Below are 19,542 nucleotides of genomic sequence, written 5' to 3'. Positions count from 1 at the left end.
ATACTAAAATGAATTTCGTCAATTCCTATTTTCTCTCATGTTATTATTTAACCCCAGACGATGCCACTTTGGGTGGTTTATCTGCATGCAGTCCGAAATCTGTAGGTTATTTTAAACAATTTTTCTACCTATTTTGTTAACTCTTCGTTCTCTCATCGAGCATCATCCATATTACAATCCACCTTTGATAATAATTTGTTTATTAGTATTTCTTTAAGTAACCGGTTAGCTTATCACTGCTGTTTCCACTTGCAATGCAAACTCGCTTTCTCATCTCTACACACTCCATGCTAATGAAACGTCACACTTTCTTGAACTACCCTCAGAACAGGAATTTAACATGTCATTGATCTCATTGTCTAAATCCTTCCTGAGAAATCACAACATTTTTCATCGTTTTCTTTCTTTCCAGACAACATTATAATTACTGTCATGTACTTCAATACGACGAACGTAGTACAGCAAAGCTACGAAATTCTCAAAATGTCCTTCTTTAACTTTGTACCTTAGGATATGAGAACCTGATATCATTCAAAGTATAATTTAATGTTAACTTTCCTGTAATGTCAAAGTGAACACCCATATCCGTAGTATTTGTAATATCTTTAATAACTGACTCCGATCAACTGCCATAAATTTTTGTCGATATATTAATATCTTTTTTAATGTTACAGACTTGGATTGATCTTACTCAGCTCGATGCATTTGCTAGTATTAAGATAAATACATCGATTCGATATTATTAAAAATATCCTCTCACTCCCTTTTCTTCTCTCTCTCTCTCTCTCTTTCTCTCTCTCTCTCTCTCTCTCTCTTCAGTTTTTCTATCTGTCTATGGCATTAATATACTACAGACTAAACATCGTTTCAAGTAAAGTATTATTACAACCACGCTACCGGCCAGGACGTATAAAGACGTCCAAGTTTCCATGGATGCGAAGTGCATATTAAAATTGTAATACCATTGATATTACATTGAAATTTATGATGGATACGAAGCGTATGAGGGTGCGTAGTTGATCCATAATGGCCGGTAAGGTGGTTAACCTTCTTTTTCTTCTTCTTCTCTTTAAGGATTAGGCATTTGCCTGTCCCAGCTTCACTAGGCTTTCCATCTTGTCGCTGTTCTTCCTGTCTCTCTCTCTCCAAAATCAATTAAGCTATTTTAATAGCTTAATTGATTTTGGAAGGAAAGATATCGGCTACCAAATGAGGTAAACAGATATCTTTCCTTCCAAAATCAATTAAGCTATTAAAATGTGAAAAAAGATTCCTTGTTGGAGGAAAAGCAAAAACTTTATTACTATTGGACAGTTTTAGAGGAGGGTGTGTGTGTGTGTGTGTGTGTGTGTGTGTGAATTGTATACTAACCGCGCTATCCATTTTTATTGTTAATCACAGTACTCAGGCAAAAGAGTAGACAACGACAATCGATTTAAAAAACCAAGTGATCACTTTATTTTTGAGCAAAAAAGGCAATATCATATTAAGAAAAATTTCTTAGAAAGTTTTAACAAAGAATCAGAACCGAGCAGTTTTTAAAAAAGGTGAACTGTCGGCTTCAATGCATTATTAAGAAAAATACGAAAGGATAAGAAGATAAAGGAATCAAACCTTGGTAATCCACTGGCAAAATTTGAAGAAAATATTTATTGATTCACCCACGAAAGTATGTAGTGAAGTTGTGGACAAGGCGAGAACAATGAGAACTGAGGAATTAAAAAAAACAGTCCTATAAATGACAAAATATATACAGAGTTAATAGTAAGTAAATCAGCACGTCATCCAAGAGAATTCAGCAAATAAAAATAAAAACGGAGGTGAAGTAAATCAAAGTACTTAGCAAAATTTATGAGAAGAGTTTGGTAGGAACATAATAGATAAATATCAATAAAGTGCAAAATATTCTGAAGTATTTGTGAACAAGTTAACTCGTTAATTTGTTCATATAATGGATAAAAGACAGCTCTAAACTGAATGAGAGATAATGTGACATGATAATTAATATTAAGACAATCCAGATGTTTGGATTGATTATTCTTTGAAACGGTACGAAAGATCCAATTCTGAGAGAAATGTGATGGAAAATGTTCATCATAAATGGAATTATAAATACCCTTCTTGGAAAGAAGTCAACGGACTCCCATGAGAAAGGTACGCCGTGTCATGTAACAAGTCACTTGTTTGTAACCGGCATAAACTGGAAGAATATGATTCTTGCAGATTAGTGCAACTGGGTCCGGGTGAAATGGCTACGAGAAGCGAACTGACAGCGTTTGAAAAATGCATTGTGATAGGATGACATGTTGCAGGCCTATCTGTTCGGCAAATTGTTGAAAAACTGGAACGTCTTGGGCAAACTATCAGTGATACCATACTGATGTAAAATATCGCGAGAAATAAAGTTTGAATAAAGAATTTTTGCTAATTATTTTACAATTAAATTTTTTTGTCTAGAATAATAAAATATAAGAATGTACTAAATAGTTGCAATAATAAAAGAATTGTAAAGATGTATATGCTGTTAAAAGTGCACCTGCACTATAGAATGTTACTAAGAGCTTAAAAAGACATAAGTCGGATTAGGGCAAAATTATTGTAAGGTCAAACGCCCTGCGATGACGTAGGTTCATTCATTGCTCGTGGCTAATCCTGGAATGTTCCGAATTGAGAACAAAGAACTGTGATTTGAATAAAAGGGCGTTACAGCACGTGGCTCAGGGCTTTTTTCGACCTGTGGCTGACCCTTCCTGGAATTTAACTCAGCACCTACGAGGGCTCCTTCCCGAGTAGAAGGATGGTTGTTTTTCCCACCGCCGATGCCTGATGTACTTCTGCCGCCTGCTCGCTCTAGGCTGCGGATAACCACGGCAGAACTCCTGTGCATAATTCGAAGGAAGACTATCGAGGATTTGACCTGATAGAAGCGTCCACGTGTATCATTAAGGAATCGAACTTTCCCCTCGGGAAATTGTTAATAAGTAAGCCCTCGTTTTGTTTTGCAGTATGCGATACGATTGTGTCTAGAAATCGTAAATAGAAAGAAAGAGACTGTGAACTGGCGGCTGTATGTGAACTAAATGTCTTGTTTTTTTTTTGAAGAACTTGTTTTGTTAATGTTATCTGATTCTCGGGATGCTTGATACAATCTCTGAATTAGCCTTAATTAAGAAGAAAAAGTAATGGAAAAGAATTAACTGTGTTAACGTTCTTATAACAATTGTGTATGCTTATCTATGATGTTCAGATAGTGAGTTAATGTGTGATATATGGTGTATTTTGTTTAAGTTAATATTTAATCATTCTTTCTATGCTTTGTATCGTGTCTTTGAAGTCAAAATAAATATGTTTTATTTTTACAATTGCCTGATTCTAATTCCTAAGCCAATGCACTATCCCGAAAATACTAACGAACCTGCGGGAGTAAATTTTAACAGCGAACCACGACTTGCATTTTTGGAAATTTGTGTAGAAGTGTAAGATTACATTTTGTCTTCTTCTCGCCCTGACTGTTAACATAAATTAGATCAATTAGGTGGCGCAGTCGGAATTAAAATAAATTTCTTAATTGATTTGTGTACGATTGCTCAGGGATTTCCATGCCAGATAGATCTTAAAAACGAGGTCTATCTAGCAGCAGAAGAAAGGTGGGGGGGGGGGGGACAAGAAGTAATACTAAGTAAGGAAGTAGATGGAAATAATAGAAGACACGTAAATATATTACACTGAGACGGAAGCGCAGGAATCAACTGCAAGTGCTACCCCCAGTGGACGACTCACCACACTCACTGAACGTGACCATAGGGTGCTACGAAAGATATACAGGGTGTTCGGGATAAATTTGACATATTTATAATTAATTATATTTTTCCGTAAGTTACATGTATTAACACACACTTCTCTTCATTTAAAAGTTTGGACCCTTCTTCATTCATATACAAGATGTCAGAAAGGATGGATAGCTGGAACCCACCTGAATCATGGAAGAGAATAACTTGTATCATGATGATTCGTGCCCGCCATCAAAATAAGGATATTACGACTGCTGCCCAATGCTCCCTGAATACAGTAAAAACAATCAGGCATGAACTAGAGACTTGCAATGGTGACTACGAGGATGTAGCAAGAAGAAAGATCCCTAGCAGATGATCTGATTGCGTTCGTACAGCAGAATTCCTCGCAAATCTGCAGGAACAGGTGTTGAAGAACCCTGGCATTGGAATTCGGGCTTTGTTCGTGGAGTTGCTAACTGTAGTCAAGCCCTGGATAACAAGGGTAGCCAATGGTAGGCCGTATGTATGGCAGCAGGATTCGGCCCCTTGCCACACCTCTGGGAAAAGTCAAAAATGGTTGTCTGAAAATTTCTACGACTTCACCAGTCCAAATGTTTGGCCTCCAAACTCCCCAGACCTTAACCCCATGGTTTATTTTGTATGGGGCGCAGTTGAAAAAGACACCAATCGCACTTCCAGTAATACAAAAGCCCAGTTAATGGATAAAATTAAAACAATTTTTGCGGCCCTTCCCAGGGAGACTGTAGCATCAGCTTGTTCGAGGTTCCGAAGCAGAATTGAAGTTGTGATCGATGCTAATGGTGGTTATTTTGAGTAAATCTTGTTGATAGTATTGTAATTAACTCTGCCTGTAATGTTTTTTTGTCAATTCATTAAATTTAATAGATACAAAGAAGATTTTCGTTTTCCTTACGAAACTGTCAAATTTATCCCGAACACCCTGTATAAAAACCTCCATTCTTCAGACGACCCGTTAAATATGGAGTTTTGGGCATCGACTGGAACACGAATCTACAAAAAACATTCAGAACCAAGACTCACAACATGGGTTTCCATGTAGAAACTCAATATGCAACCCTCACATTACTGAACTTACATGCAGCGTCGTATTCAGTGGTATAAAGAGAGTGTACAGCATGTGTCATGGAAACTTAGAAAGCTGTGTTATGGAGCGATGAATCATGCTACATCATTTACCGAACAGATGGACTGATGTGTGTGTGTGTGTGGCAGATGCCCGGTGAACGTCTCTTATTAGAGTGGATAACCCCAACTATGAAATTCGAAGATGGCGGTGGGATACCATGGTCCTGTTTTTCCCGTTTGACTCGGACCTCTGTTTGTGCTGCTACGAACATTGAACTCCGAGAGTTATCTGAACATTCTGAACAACACGAAGCTTCTTACTTTGTGGCATTTCTACGGAACTGACCATTGTCTCTTTCAACAACACAATGAACCGTATTATAAGTCTGCTGCGTGGTTTGTGGACATGAACGTCACCACATTTGACTTGCCTCCGCAGAGCCCTCATCTCAACCCTGATGAACATCTGTAGGATGAAGTGGAGATTCGGTGAGGTCAAGGGGCCCAACAACAGCACAGGACCACGTTACATGCCCACAGGAAGAGGAGTACAATAAGGATCGCTATCGTACGCTAGTGTAAAATATGCTCCGTAGGCATGCTGCAGTCAACGCAGCAAAAGAAGGTTCGACATTGTTATTATTATTATTACACTACCTTATTAAGATGGGCTCCGTAGCTGTTGGTTCCTCGCACTCTGATGTTCGTTGACTTCTTTACAAGCAGTTTACTTTATCTATACTTGAGGTGGAAAAGCCCATCAAAAAAGTTAAAATGAGGAAAGGCAACTGGAATAGACAATATTCGACCAGAAATATGTATGTGTAAATGTTTCGTAGTGGCTGCATTGCATTATTTTGAAAGACTGATCAGAGGATCAAATTCCAGATGATTGAGTAGAGCTCTCATAGTACCCAACTATGAAATAGAAATAAACCTACATGCGAGAATTATAGCGATATTTAGGCACTAATTGTTCCAGGTAAGATTTATTCAAGACTACTTGAAAATTATATTAAGAATAATTGTAGAAAAAATGTTGAAAATGATAGACCGGTTTCAGGCTAAATAGATGTGTTCAGGAACAGAAAAAATTGAGAAAACACTGGAATATAACGAGAATCTGTATTTAAGTTTTGTAGTACCTAAAGTGAAAAGCTGTTACATTTATATGGCATAAATCGGACATTATATCGGGCACTAAATGGCCAATATTTATTCGTAAGATAGCAGATAGAATTGGAGGTGCAGGAGGATGGCTTGTCAGATAAGGTTGCATATTATCTCCACTGTTATTCATAATCTATATTATTGAACACCTTATGAAGGAAAGTATCATTATACCTGATAACAAAACTAAAGATTTCAAATCAGCTCATTATTTAATGCCGATAACCTTATACTCTTAAAGAAATCCAGTGCAAATATCTATCTACAGGATTCCTTAACTAATTTGAATAATTGCTCTATCAAATCTTGCATGAAAATTGCAAAACAAACTATGCAAATAACTTTATTTTGTTAGGAATGTAGACAAAAGACCGAGAGGATAACTAAATTCCAGATGGATTGATACAGTTTAAAGTGCCTACGAAGATCGAATTTTAAAATCTGATATATTTGTCATTTTGAGAAAGAAGAGATTGACTTGGATGAAAATTGTTGATAGGAAGTTGATGATAGTTTTTTATCTTAAGGTCCTGTGAATCTGCTGAGGGCACAGATTAAGAATGAGATAATGATGATGAGAAACATTTCTTATTTGTTTCAGGGGGGGGGTGTCTATTGCCTTCTAACCCATTTTGAGAGTCTGAATTTTATATTTATTTTGTTCTGGTGATTTATTGAATGTATGAAAGCGATAGAGAGAGAGAGAGAGAGAGAGAGAGAGAGAGGTTGAGCTTTCAGATTTAGTCTTTGCTGAACAAGTTCCTCTTTCAGAGGACGTTTGTCTGCTGTACCTCTGAGAAAGGGATAGAAATTAAAATACATGATATCGTGAGGATATGCACTTACACTCAGGGGCGAATGCTGGTCTTGAAATTCACGCTTACTCTCCTTATCATTCAGGGAATGAGAGGTATGATTGAAGTCTGATTAGCGGAATAATGAATCACTGACCATTTAAAACTATGTATTTAGAAATGTATGTACATTTTAATCATAAAAATACAACATTTATTTTACAAACGATATTCTATCTTTTTCAATTTAGCTACTTGAATACAAATTCTACCCTACGGTTCTTCTTTATAAACTGGTCAAGAACATCGTCATGAAAAGTTGGTTGTAACTTAATTTTCCCAAGCAACACGTACGCTTGTAAAGGCTGACTGAAGTTCACTGGCTAGAGCTACTTTGACTGCGTATGGCCTTGTGTTTAACACGACGTGAAGGGGAGCGGAAATGGCTATGCGCACGCATGAAATCACAGTGCTGCAGCGAGGACCTGGGAACTCCTACAACAGAGCAAGCCAAGGTAGCTTTGACTAGACGAGCAAGCATCGGCCTTCGATACACAACGCAAAGCTCAATTATTGCCACGCAAGCTTAAGACGCCTTCTGTCTACGAAAATAAAATCCTAAATGGAATGCTTATAAATGTATGCATTTATTAACAAATAAATATTACTTCTTTCTCAATTAATGAGCTTGCGCAGCAACCATAGCAAGCATGGAGAATTCGCCCCTGCTTATACTTCAGTCATATTTCATTTAAAATATATTTAAAAGCAATAGATAATTTTCAGATTTAAAATTAATATTATTTGATAAAGTTTTTAGCTACTCTAAGGAATGTGCAGGAGGATTTAAATTTAAATTATATTCTGATTGTTCCAAATTTATGTCCCTATGAGATTAAATGCATTAATATCGATATTAAAATATTCTGTGCATAATGATATGAAAGCTAAATCATTTAATTTTAATAATTAGTTACCTAAAATAATTTTTAATTCATTTAATAATAAAATTCCAGTTTAAAGTACAGGCATTGTTTACATCAGCGAAGTGTATTTTCTGCAAATTACCACGAGGCAGTAATATTCCTAAATATTATTGTCAGACATACTGGACTAATGTTACATTGTTCATTATTCTAGAAATGAAAATAAAATATAACTCAAAAATCACTGTACAGTGCTACCAGTTTCATGGATGTTTTATCACTTTTACAAAACAATTCTTACACATAATATCTGTGCTATTACACGTCATGAGCGAAGACTTGACAGAAACAAAGAACTATTATTAGACACCGATTTCCTGAATACTGTAGAAGTGTTTCTAAAACTAGAAGTATTTGAGATAGTTCTTGTTTGTTTGTACCCTGCAGAATCACCATTTAATATGTGACTTACGGATTTAGAGTATTTGGAACTTTCTTTGTGAGACTTGACGTATGCTTGATAATAGAAATTCACAAACAAAGCAAGATTCAATCCATAATGAATACTGTGAAGAAGGCAGATTTTTCTCGGGTAGCCACAGTTCTGGAACAAGAGAATTTGAAGATAATAGATCCACAGCATGAATAGTTGGACCTGCAATGTATTGAAGAGACTATATCAATATTCTCTTTAAATCAAGAAATATATTTGTTAATATTCTGCTATATGAATATATGCAAAGATTTTCAGTGTAACTGCGTTAATTTGTAAATAAATAAATAAAATTAAATTAAAAACAAACAACTAAAAAGCAAAATACAAACAATAGTATTCAAACAATGCCGAAGATATGTCAGCTGTCGCTGGTATTAGTGTAGAATACATTACTTCCCTATAAATTAAAAGAAATAAATATAGCAAACGATTTCTTACCTGTTAGCTCTCAAAGAACACTGAAAAGTTTGTGAATTTCAGTGTGGGTCGACTATGGAATTCTATAGACGGCGATGATTTTTACAAGGGTATATGAATAGGCATTTAGAAACAAAACCTAAACTAGAAAATGCACTAACAGTAGCTTTGTCTGTTTTTTGTTTATTTATTCTTTTAATAAAACATACATTCAGAAAAAGCATGAAATAACCTTATGTATTTCATGTATATTTTCTTGGTCGCAACCATATGTCTGGGAAATGAGTGTCTTGCGTGTTCGATTCGTGAGGATCTTAGGATCTTTCTCAACCATAGCCAAGTTAGCCGGTCTTGTGCTTGGACCGCAGGGTTTTTCTCCCCAGTTTATCGGGGGGTTTTCCTCCCGCAAGCAGGCAAACAAGCCTCGTGAACACACACCTCTTCAGACATGAGATACCTCCAGGAATGAGGGGGTAACCAATCTATTCCGTAGAATTTCGGTTCCGAATGCCTACACGGTAAAAAGTGTAGGTCTACGCGTGAGCATAAATTAGGATAGGATATTTTCTTGTTACGTTTTTTCCCTCTTTTTTTAAATGCTTATCCATATCTCCTTGTATAAACACAGAAATGAATTGTATGTAATTCTGCAGGTTTTCTAGTTGCATTTTTCTGAATGTCAACTTACATCCTATTAAACTTATATCCTCTGTACAAAATAAGAAACTAATTGCCCAGTTGATATTTTATATGAAGCTAAACAGCAAAGTAAACTTCGCACTGTGCGACGCTTTTTGAGCGTACGAAGGTGTCGTTGTTCAAATGATTCAAAGGGCAATCAGGTTCGATATCTTTAAAATATGAATTACATTTAGAATAAACGCAGAGGTTCCAAAAAGCTTCTGGGGTATGGCATTTCCAAGGGAATGATCTATTCAGCATTATCACCATAGCTCTGCTTTGCGCTATTCGCAGCAATTTTCAGGAGACGTACAGAAAAGGGTAATAATGAATTAAGCACTTCTTTAACTTATTATTCTACAAAATTGTTGATGTTTATTTTTACAGTGAACAGGAATAATAATAAAAAAACAACAACTGAAGTATGTAGTTACCATTTGCAACTGAGTGAGATGTTTCTTCCACCAAGTGTATTTACTCATATGTGGGCCTAATGACGTCAATGCGTAGTAAAGATACATAACTGCATGCACGAAGCTGTTTATCATTGGGGCTGCAGCACTACTGCCACCTGTAGGAAAATGACTTAGTTGATCTGTTAGTTTTTTTAATTTTTTTTTAAATTGCTTTATTCATGCTCTTTATGAAAGGTATATTTATTTATATTTTGGTATTATTTATTGTTGCATTCAGAATTGCATAAGGAAAACTATAGTAATATATATATTTACGTTTTTATGATCAAAAATTTGCATACAAAAAATCAAATCTTACCTGGAGCATACTTAATGATGGTCCAAGTAACCATAAAAGTTCCTGAGTGGTGAATAATATGTAAATTACTAACATGATTGAATTTTTTTCTCAAAATAAAGAAAACCTGAAAAGAAAAATATTTGAATGGAATAACACGTGAAAAACAATCAAAATATACTAATAATAAATTAATTTATTATTAGTATATTTCATTATTTCATTACTGTATATGACGTTTTAAGGTTCTGCTTGGTTTTCTTGATTTCGTTAAAAGCATAGAGTTGTTTTCAGATTAAACATTTAATAATAACGAATAGTCATTCTTCGCCTATTATATGGTAATCTAACCAAAGATATGGCAAATGCACTCTGGCGCTCTGAGTATATTAAAGGCTATATAAACAAGAGACTTTTTCTCGAGACAAAGCGTGATATTTTATCAGTCACTCACGGACAGCTCCCACAATATCAATGCCATCCACAGACATTCATAAACGTGTGTTTATAGAGAGATTCGAAACAGAGCATGTTGGTTGTAGAAATCAAAAAAGTCCAGTTGTAGATATATAATAGTGTTTCTTCTTGCGGTCCTGTAATATGGACGTAAAAATGTACCACAGGAATAAATAACAATAAATAGTGCTGCCATCTCTTGATGATTTTGAAAAGCACAGTATTTTCATTTTTCCGTAAAATTAAGTGATTTTAAGGAAGAATTTCTACTGAATGCTACCGTTGGTACTTAAATATTGAATATTAAAAACTAAAATACTAAATGCTAACATAATAAATCAATAGCATGTTATTTACACAGAAACGTTTGGATCAAAGTAACCTGGAGAACACTAATACATTTGAGAAAGAGAATGATAAACAACAAATCTTTCCCATAACCCAAAAAAAGAAAAACTCAGAGTCCAAATAGCATATTTTCTCTTGCTTTGAATAAATTTCAATTGCTTCTAAGCTATATTTTTCACAGACTATGCTGAAGAATTTAAGAAACCATTTTTATCTGGTTTAGCAAAAACAAGTGTTCTCTGCCAAGTTGGCAGGAAAAAGATCCAGAGGAAGACTAAGATATAGATGGATACAGTAAAAAGTGACTTAAAAGACAGAAATAAGATCTGATGATGTTGGAGTCTTGATAGCTTTGAAGATTGATTTGGAGGGAAAATGAAGATAGGGAATTAGTAATGATGTACGTTTTTCATGTAGTACTATGATATCCTGTACAAATCTAGAGGGAGAATGTCAGTAAGAATTTCATAATGATGATTATGACGATTTATCTGGTTTACTTCCAAATGGACAGAAAAATAATCCTCGGCTTTTGTGACGAACATTTATAGATACTTGGTTCTGATCATGCAAATCACAGTCATCTGCGTTACAAATGACTGCAAATTCGTCTGGATAATTTAGTGAGAGGATATTTGAGCATCACAAATATGTCTTCAGTAAAATGACTTTTACACAATATCTTTCCCAAATTCCAATAAACATATTGCAAGAAATTTCCAATTCGGTGGAAAGTATAAATTATTGCATCCCCAGGATGCTGACCTTTCGCAAATTTTATACTCTGAGAAGGATTAACGTGGAATAATGGAAGAAAGCAAATAGTCTGCATGTTTTATTCGGTAACGATTATGCTCATTATTTGAAAAAAAAAAATAGTCGGATTTCCGTCCTGAACATGAAGATCCTTTGTAAGATTCATTTCAAAGGTGAGTTAGGAAGTCATTTTCTCCAGTTATTTAATCTGTAAAACAAATAACGTAGACAGAAAAAACAGTCATCGAGTAGATATATTACATACTGGCCTCATAATCTTAGTGTATTTGGCTAAAATCCAAACCTAAAGACACTTGTTTAGTTTAGATCGTACTCAGTATATATGAAAGCATATATCCGTTTTGTATCGCAAGAGTATCACATTTTTAATTAAATATCTCGCCTTATGCATAAATCGAAATGTAAAGCTAATCATTTCTATTACTGAAGTCCTCAATTTCAATTCAAAAAAGCTTCTCTAGTTGAACTTTCACCACCAGTGTTTGCATTTATTGTAATCCAAACGTAGAAATATATCTGCTACTTCCGCAGAATCCACATCTATATGAAACATTTCACAGTATGGTTTCTGTTTGCTTTTGATCCATATATAATTGCTACGGAAATTAATTACAGTGTCTTCTGAAAGTATATCTTCTTTGGGGAATAAACAACAGTTCACCCCAACAATTTACAAGAACGTTCAGAAGAACAAGAAAGTTATCAGTAAAGAAGGGGATACAAATCCTTTGATGTTTATCTGCCAGTAAGCGAAACTCTAAGAACTAGGACTAAGATCTATGAGTTTCATACCGAAAAACTATTGGCAAATCCAAGTGTACCAAGGCAACTCGTATCAAAGGTGGAGCAAGCTCCCTCACTATCCTTGATATTTTCTCATAATGTAAAAACACAGCCCCTAGGGGATGTAATACTGTAATTACATTATGAGGAGAGGTCACTACCCAGACCGGTTTCAACTTTTTTTGAGGCCTCATCAGTGAGTAGGTAGACCTGGAAGATAACAAGGTTTAAGTGAAAAGAACTTAATACCTTATTATTATAACATAGAAATTTTCTATGTTATAATATACAGGCACACCTTTATGGCATTCGTATAGTGAAGGTATGTAAGTTATTTTTACATTATGTTTTTACATTATGAGAAAATATCAAGGATAGTGAGGGATCTTGCTCCACCTTTGATACGAGTTGCCTCGGTGTTGTACTACCAAGTGGTTACTTGCACTTGGATTTGCCGATAGTTTTTCGGTATGAAACTCATAGATCATAGTCCTAATTCCTAGAGTTTCGCTTACTGGCAGATAAACATCAAAGGATTTGTATCCGCTTCCTTATTATTAAGGTTGCCAGAAAAATAGCCTTTTGGCTTCCATTCTATGTTATAAGATAACAGTAATTGCGAGATAAACTGACAAAATTAATTCGAGTTTTAATAAATACACACAAAACTGTTGACAAATGGAAATAATGGTGTTCAGCATTAGATGCTGAACTAAGACGGATAATCCAGTAGCCTTTTTCTGCGTTAAATTTTTTTTTTCATGACACTTCGGATCTTGTCATCAACAAGGTGGTGATGACGCTTGGTTTTCATACAGGCTAATTTCATAAACTCAGCTCAACCCACTCACTCAATCTAGTTATACACAACGCATATGCTGTTCAAATACGGAGATTTTACAGTATTTTAATCAATATAACTGACTTTATTCTTCTCACTACTGAAAGATATTAATAAAACAGTTCTGAATGAAGCTATCAGGACTTTCCCCAACTACAGGACGCCATTTTCTCAAAAAATATCTGATTTACGCTTTCCACAGGGAGTGACTTTCAAGCACAACAGATGATCGCTAGAATTGAAATCATATTAATTCAATTCATTCGTAAAGAATCCCTTGATAAACTCGTTTTCTTTACTTATTGCATCACTGATCATCTTCAATTATATTAATTTTAAATAACCTACACTCACATTATGAATAATTTCATAACAATAACAGTTAGTCTTAACAGTTCATATTTAGAGATATTTATACTATATTTGGTGATCAAATAGATCTTTAATGGAACAAAGCTCATCTGGAAAAAAAAAACAAAAAAACTTACTGTATCGGCAAATTCCATTATTTTTGAAAACATGAAGAGCCATCCCCACATATTTCCCTATAAAAAATAAATGTATTATCTTAAAAGAAAAATACAAGCATTATTTTCATATACTCAGTAAGAACTTCAATTACAATCAATTACGAAACGAGAATAATCAAGGAATGGAATTATCGTAAAATAAGAAAAAGATTTCTGCCAATCGTTTATTCTACACGTTACAAAATCATCATCATCTCTCACAGCTAAATCAAAACTCGAGAAAATCACACAACTGTTTTAAAACGATCAGAACAAACAAGTTCCATACTTTTGTGACTCGTGCACATAGCCACTGGTATCAAATAATAACGGCGATCATCGCACCCATTTATAAAGAGGGCAAAATAAACAATACACTACAGAATACATAACCTACCAGACATCTTCAAAACTCTTGAAAATAAATAACACGCACTAGACTATAGAATTACTTATAGAAATACAAAATTATCACGGTAGATATATTTTGCGATAGCATCGCTTACTCTGTTTCACATATACAATAATGACATTTACAAGTTAACAACATGAAGTCAAATATACCAATGCATACGTTACACCGCGCTACTAATAATCCAAACATACATGAACCCGTGCTTTTTTCCAAAGAGCAACAAAACGTACGAGTTATAATCATTATTTCTTTCACTATATTCAGTTTTGCCCATATGAAAGGGTTTAAGGTATGCAAAATAATATTAATTAAATATCTTAACGTTATTATACATAAACATGATTAAAATGCATAAATGTATGCACAGGGGATGCGAAACAATCCCTGCAATTTGTTAGAATTTAATATACGATTGATTCCGAAATTTAGGTCCCCCCTATGGAACCCTTTTTTTCGCTGTAACCTTAAATAACGGAGATTTAATACATCTACAGTAAGTTACTGTAGATTTAATACATCTACAGTAAGTTAGGTACATCCTTCAGACTGTCACTCGCACTACGTGTAAGAGAAAAGTGGGGGTGGGGGACAGAAACCCAGAAACCTCTGGATATCAGCTTTAGAAAAAGCCACATCAGTAGATGACTTTCTTGACAGGACCAAGAAAGTCATCTACTCTCCAGGCTTAGATGGGAATTTCCACCAAAGAGGGAAAAGCATGCCTTTTGAGCAGCAATACTCGACCGTATCTCGAGTTATAAAAATGAACGCTGAAAGGGGAGATTAGATGAGCAGGGAGACATATATTGCATTTCATAGGGCATAATTGGTTAGTTGTAGATTTAACTAATAAGACCTTAGTGATATACATTATAGGACATTTTGGTAACTTTCCGATATATACATACATACATATACATAGTCGATGGACTCGATATGTTACAAGTTTGTTATGCCCTGTTTAATTTATTAAAACGACTTGTGTCCAACTAATCGAGTATTTTGTAAATTTAAATAGAGCTTAGTGTAATTTAATTACTTACTCTTTCGATTCCTTGTGGATGTTTGTGACTCACTGGTGCACATAAAAAAACGTGGAATGAGCCTAGCTCGTGCCAAAGTATATTCAGAGTCTGTAAAATACAACAAAAAGAATAATATCTACTATGATTCCTAATTATATAATTTACATTTTGTGCTATGAAATTAAAAAGAGAAACCAGTTAAGCGAGACAATCAACAAACTGGGTTGATAACATCTCTACTATTGATTTACTTACAGAAAGAATACGAAAATGTTTTGCAAGTTTGGTGACCATATTTTTAAACAGTCGAAAATTCAAACAAATTTAAGAAAGAATTTCCAAGGTTAATATTTTATGCTTTCATGATCAAGTTGCAGTTAATTATTTTTTAAAGTACTAACAAAACCTTACTTTAAAACGTGCGACTTTTTTTTTTAATTTTCACATATTATGTAATTTTCATATAATCACTTTATATGCTTTCGAGTGGTGGGCAGTGCCAAGTCGATTTATTCGCTTATTATTTGGGTGTTAAAATAAATTCACTGTTCGTTAAACTCAATACTTACTTCCAACGTCATTGCTGTGCTAAGAACTATCATGAGCAAGTTGTAGATCATCATTTGATGCCTAAGGTCGAAAGAGTTCTTGTTTTTCATGAGCGATGGTCCCACAATCTTAGAAAACACGACATAAGAGATTGCGATAAAAAAGATGGCATGCGATCTGTTCATTAAAGGGTATTCGATCATGTACTCATCTGAAGACAGAAAAAATGCAATTTCAAGTACATTTATTTAGACAAAATGATCCTAAATTCATTAAATGATTATGATTAGTTAAGCACAGAAAAATTAAATTATTTAAATATTAATTTAAACTTAACAATTTAAATTATTCGAAAATTTTACATTAATAAACAGCATCTCCGAAGTTCTTTTAAAGATACAAAATTCAATAAAAAAAAGACGTCGTTTGCTGCATTTCTATTTCGGCGAAATATTGTTTGGTGAAGTACTATTCCATGAATTGTCTTTCTATTAATAGTTTTTGATGATTTTTCATTGAAGATTAATTCTAGTCTTCCAATCTAGAAGATCGTTCTAATTATTGAGACAAACGAATGGAAAGAAAATTAGTAAATTGGATGTCAGAGAAGTTCGCAAATCTTTCAACCCTGCACCCTTTTCACTTCCATCACTGTAACTTTGATAAATAAATAGAATAATTCTGGAAATCAGAATGAAATCTCATATAACAAACAAATTATCGCACGCTATACCAGAAATCATGAACGATAACAAAATTTCAATAGAAAATTATAAAAACAACAAATGTCCGTTAAAAAAAAGCTTTCCGTCAAAACTCACATTTAAAGAGGCTAAACCCATGAGTGAGTTATTATAAAGCAAAACGAATTAAATTCTGATGGTGGTGCTCATGCATCGGTTAGATCTCATTTTTCCACTTCGGAGAATATCGGACCTAGAATTCTTAGTTCTTGCATCGTATTACTCAAAATGTTTGCTCCACTTCGTTGGTCTTACATTCACCTTATTCCTCTCAAAATTCTGATAAGCACTACTTAAGATTATATATCTTTGAAATAGTTTGAATTCGAGGAGAGAAACCACTCAAACACTGTGTTTCCCTAGCTTGAGAATCCCATTATATATACAAGACATGCATTATATACATACATATATATATATAGTTTTATATCCAGAAATGGTAGGGAATTGTTTTCCTTATTATTACCATAATAAGATGCTTCAATTACTTGGAAATAATACATATTCGATACTACAGGAAGATCCAATACGGGAACTTCAAGACCGCACAAGCAATTTATTGAAGACTACAGCTGAACTATCTTGCAACATTCGACTTTCTCTACGCTCTCTGCATCCACTCATCCCACGTATTTATGGAGTTCCAAAACTCCACAAGGAAAAACTTCAAAATTGAATGAAGATTTTTCTTTATATCACATCTGACTCTAATTAATCTCACCTTTGAATTAAAGTTTGTATTCAATATTTTGGATGGGTTTTCAGTTAAAGATTAAAGTAATGCGAAATGCATCTGTTATTGTTCGTTGTCTATGGCCATCAGGTAACAAAGGACAGATTGCGGTGCAGAGTTTCAGGAAGTTGAATATAAAACAGAGTTTCTAAAACTCATTACTATAATTCTAGACTCAAGTTAAGTATACAAGACATGCAGTAAATTTTGACCGTATGACGAACCTACTTTTGGAAATATATTTGCATAACAGACTGTAACAACACACGTTTTCTCCATTTTTCTAGATTCAAGTCTTCATGTTGTGGACACCAAAACAGAAATGCCTTTATAGGAGTGCCTTTCTATAAAGAAACGCATCCTTCCGTATCTTCAGCTTTGGAACTCCCATAGATGTGAGAATGAAGTAAAAAGTCATCTGGGATATTGTTCCTTATTCCTGTGTCTTCATTGTTTAACTCCGATATCATTGGTGGCAAAACATTGGCTGTTGTCCAACCCATAATACTATTTTTACATCACTAACACGCCAACAGCATCCACTTTATCTGATCTTTTCAATTTCATGATATTCAGATGGTTTTGTCACAGCGGTGCATTCTATATACACATAAAACATTACTATCCCTGAATAATCCAGAAGGTAAGCCTTATTCAAGCCACATGCACAGGACACTCCATTCAAATTATACCCAACATCTCTCTGATACTTTCATTTACATTTCAATAGACAGACATTGATGAGCATGGTAATGATTCAATTCTAAATGAGTGTACATAACTTTTTTTATTTTTATTTCTTGTTCAGTACTGCGTCTTTAGCTTACCTGGCTTGCCAAAAATAGAATTTAAACTGAGAGTAGAATTGAGAGACTCCTCCATCTTCATCCTAAACAAGAATACCGAAATCGATTATTAAGATGAAAAAAAAAGTTTATTTTCAATGCTAATTATTTATCAAATATTTTTATTTGAATTATATTTTACTAAAAAGAAAGAATTACATCTCATTCAATTTGGATAATGAACCTGCGGCATCTACGTCGGGAATTCAAACAGCAATAGAGAAATAGTGATATAATTTGCACTAATCATATCGTGTAACTATACAATTCTACATGGTTTATTTATTTCTTTATATTGTTGGACTGATAATATTTTTCGAGTTCAATTAACCAATAATTTTGAAACAATGATTCCTATAGAAACAGTAGTGATGCTTTCTGTTTATATTTGGACGACATGATGGTAGTGGATTTTCCGTAAAGTGTTTCTAAGAAGAAATTCTTAACAAAAGTGAAAAGTATAACTTTGAACTAGCATCTAGTATCTTGTAATATGTGTACTAAGTTGATGTATAATATAAGAAGCCGAGAGTGTCACATTTAACTTCACAAACCACCTTTTCAATGTTATGCTATCGTTGGACATTACAAACCCCACACTCTTGGATGATCTTAAAGCTGAGCCTTCATAAACACGGGCGTTTTAAGTGAGTGAACGACATGACATGATCAAGTCATTCTCTCACTTAAATGGCAATCTGATACTCATAAACTGTACAGCGTTCAACTTTCCACTTTCATTTCTTCAAGCGTAGCAAGCATGTTAATATGAACGTTTGAAGGTCGTTGTTCAGGACTTTAAACAAAGAGTCATACATCAACCAAAGACATGTTTCTCTCTCGTATTCAAACTAGCAGAAGCATTCATACTCTACATTACAGCCACTGCCACTCTTAAAAGATGGGTACTCCCTGTAAATGAAGTCCGTCTAAATTGAAAACTGTATGACTGAAATATCGCTTCATCACACTGATATCCAAAAACCAGAAAATCGTTTAATATCAAAATACAAATCGTTGCTTAACGAAATATAATTCATTAATGGCAAGTTAAAAATCATAGTCACTGTCTGGTTCTTCTTAAATGTTGAAAGCTATGATAGATGATGCACTTATCCATTTCCGGGTCACACTGCTTACATTCTGGGAATTTTGCCAACTTTTTGAATGATATTCCTAGTGACCTCAAGTTACGTCTAATTATAAGTTACTCATAGAACTTATTCATCATCATGAATTTCATGATATATATTCTCGATGTTGTACAGGTGTACTTTGACCTGCTAAGGTTAAGTGACTAAGGTTACATTATTACTAATCTTCTATCAACTATTTTCTTTCAAATGAATATATTACTTGTCAGCAACCCCCCCCCCCCCACCACCACCACACCAGCATTGT

The 19,542-nt window shown here is 34.3% G+C and overlaps 1 protein-coding gene across 1 annotated transcript; it reads right to left on the bottom strand.

Moving 5' to 3' along the window:
• Nucleotides 1–7,827: 7,827 nt before the first annotated feature.
• Nucleotides 7,828–18,178, bottom strand: LOC150093073 (very long chain fatty acid elongase 1-like). The gene is made up of 7 exons (XM_090414146.1): nt 18,124–18,178; nt 15,841–16,031; nt 15,290–15,379; nt 13,811–13,867; nt 10,139–10,244; nt 9,799–9,935; nt 7,828–8,425 (listed from the first exon to the last, which is right to left on the bottom strand). Exons 1-7 carry the CDS (start codon nt 18,176–18,178, stop codon nt 8,096–8,098), a joined length of 966 nt encoding a protein of 321 aa, XP_090270272.1. The 3' UTR covers nt 7,828–8,095.
• Nucleotides 18,179–19,542: the final 1,364 nt, after the last annotated feature.

The sequence above is a fragment of the Typopeltis vanoorti genome, chromosome 24, assembly GCF_054136105.1.
Source record: "Typopeltis vanoorti isolate ZY-2024b chromosome 24, IOZ_Tvanoo_1.0, whole genome shotgun sequence".
NCBI lineage: Eukaryota > Metazoa > Arthropoda > Arachnida > Uropygi > Thelyphonidae > Typopeltis > Typopeltis vanoorti.
The sequence above is the reverse complement of the archived record's forward strand: the minus strand, read 5'-3'. Positions and strand labels throughout refer to the sequence as shown.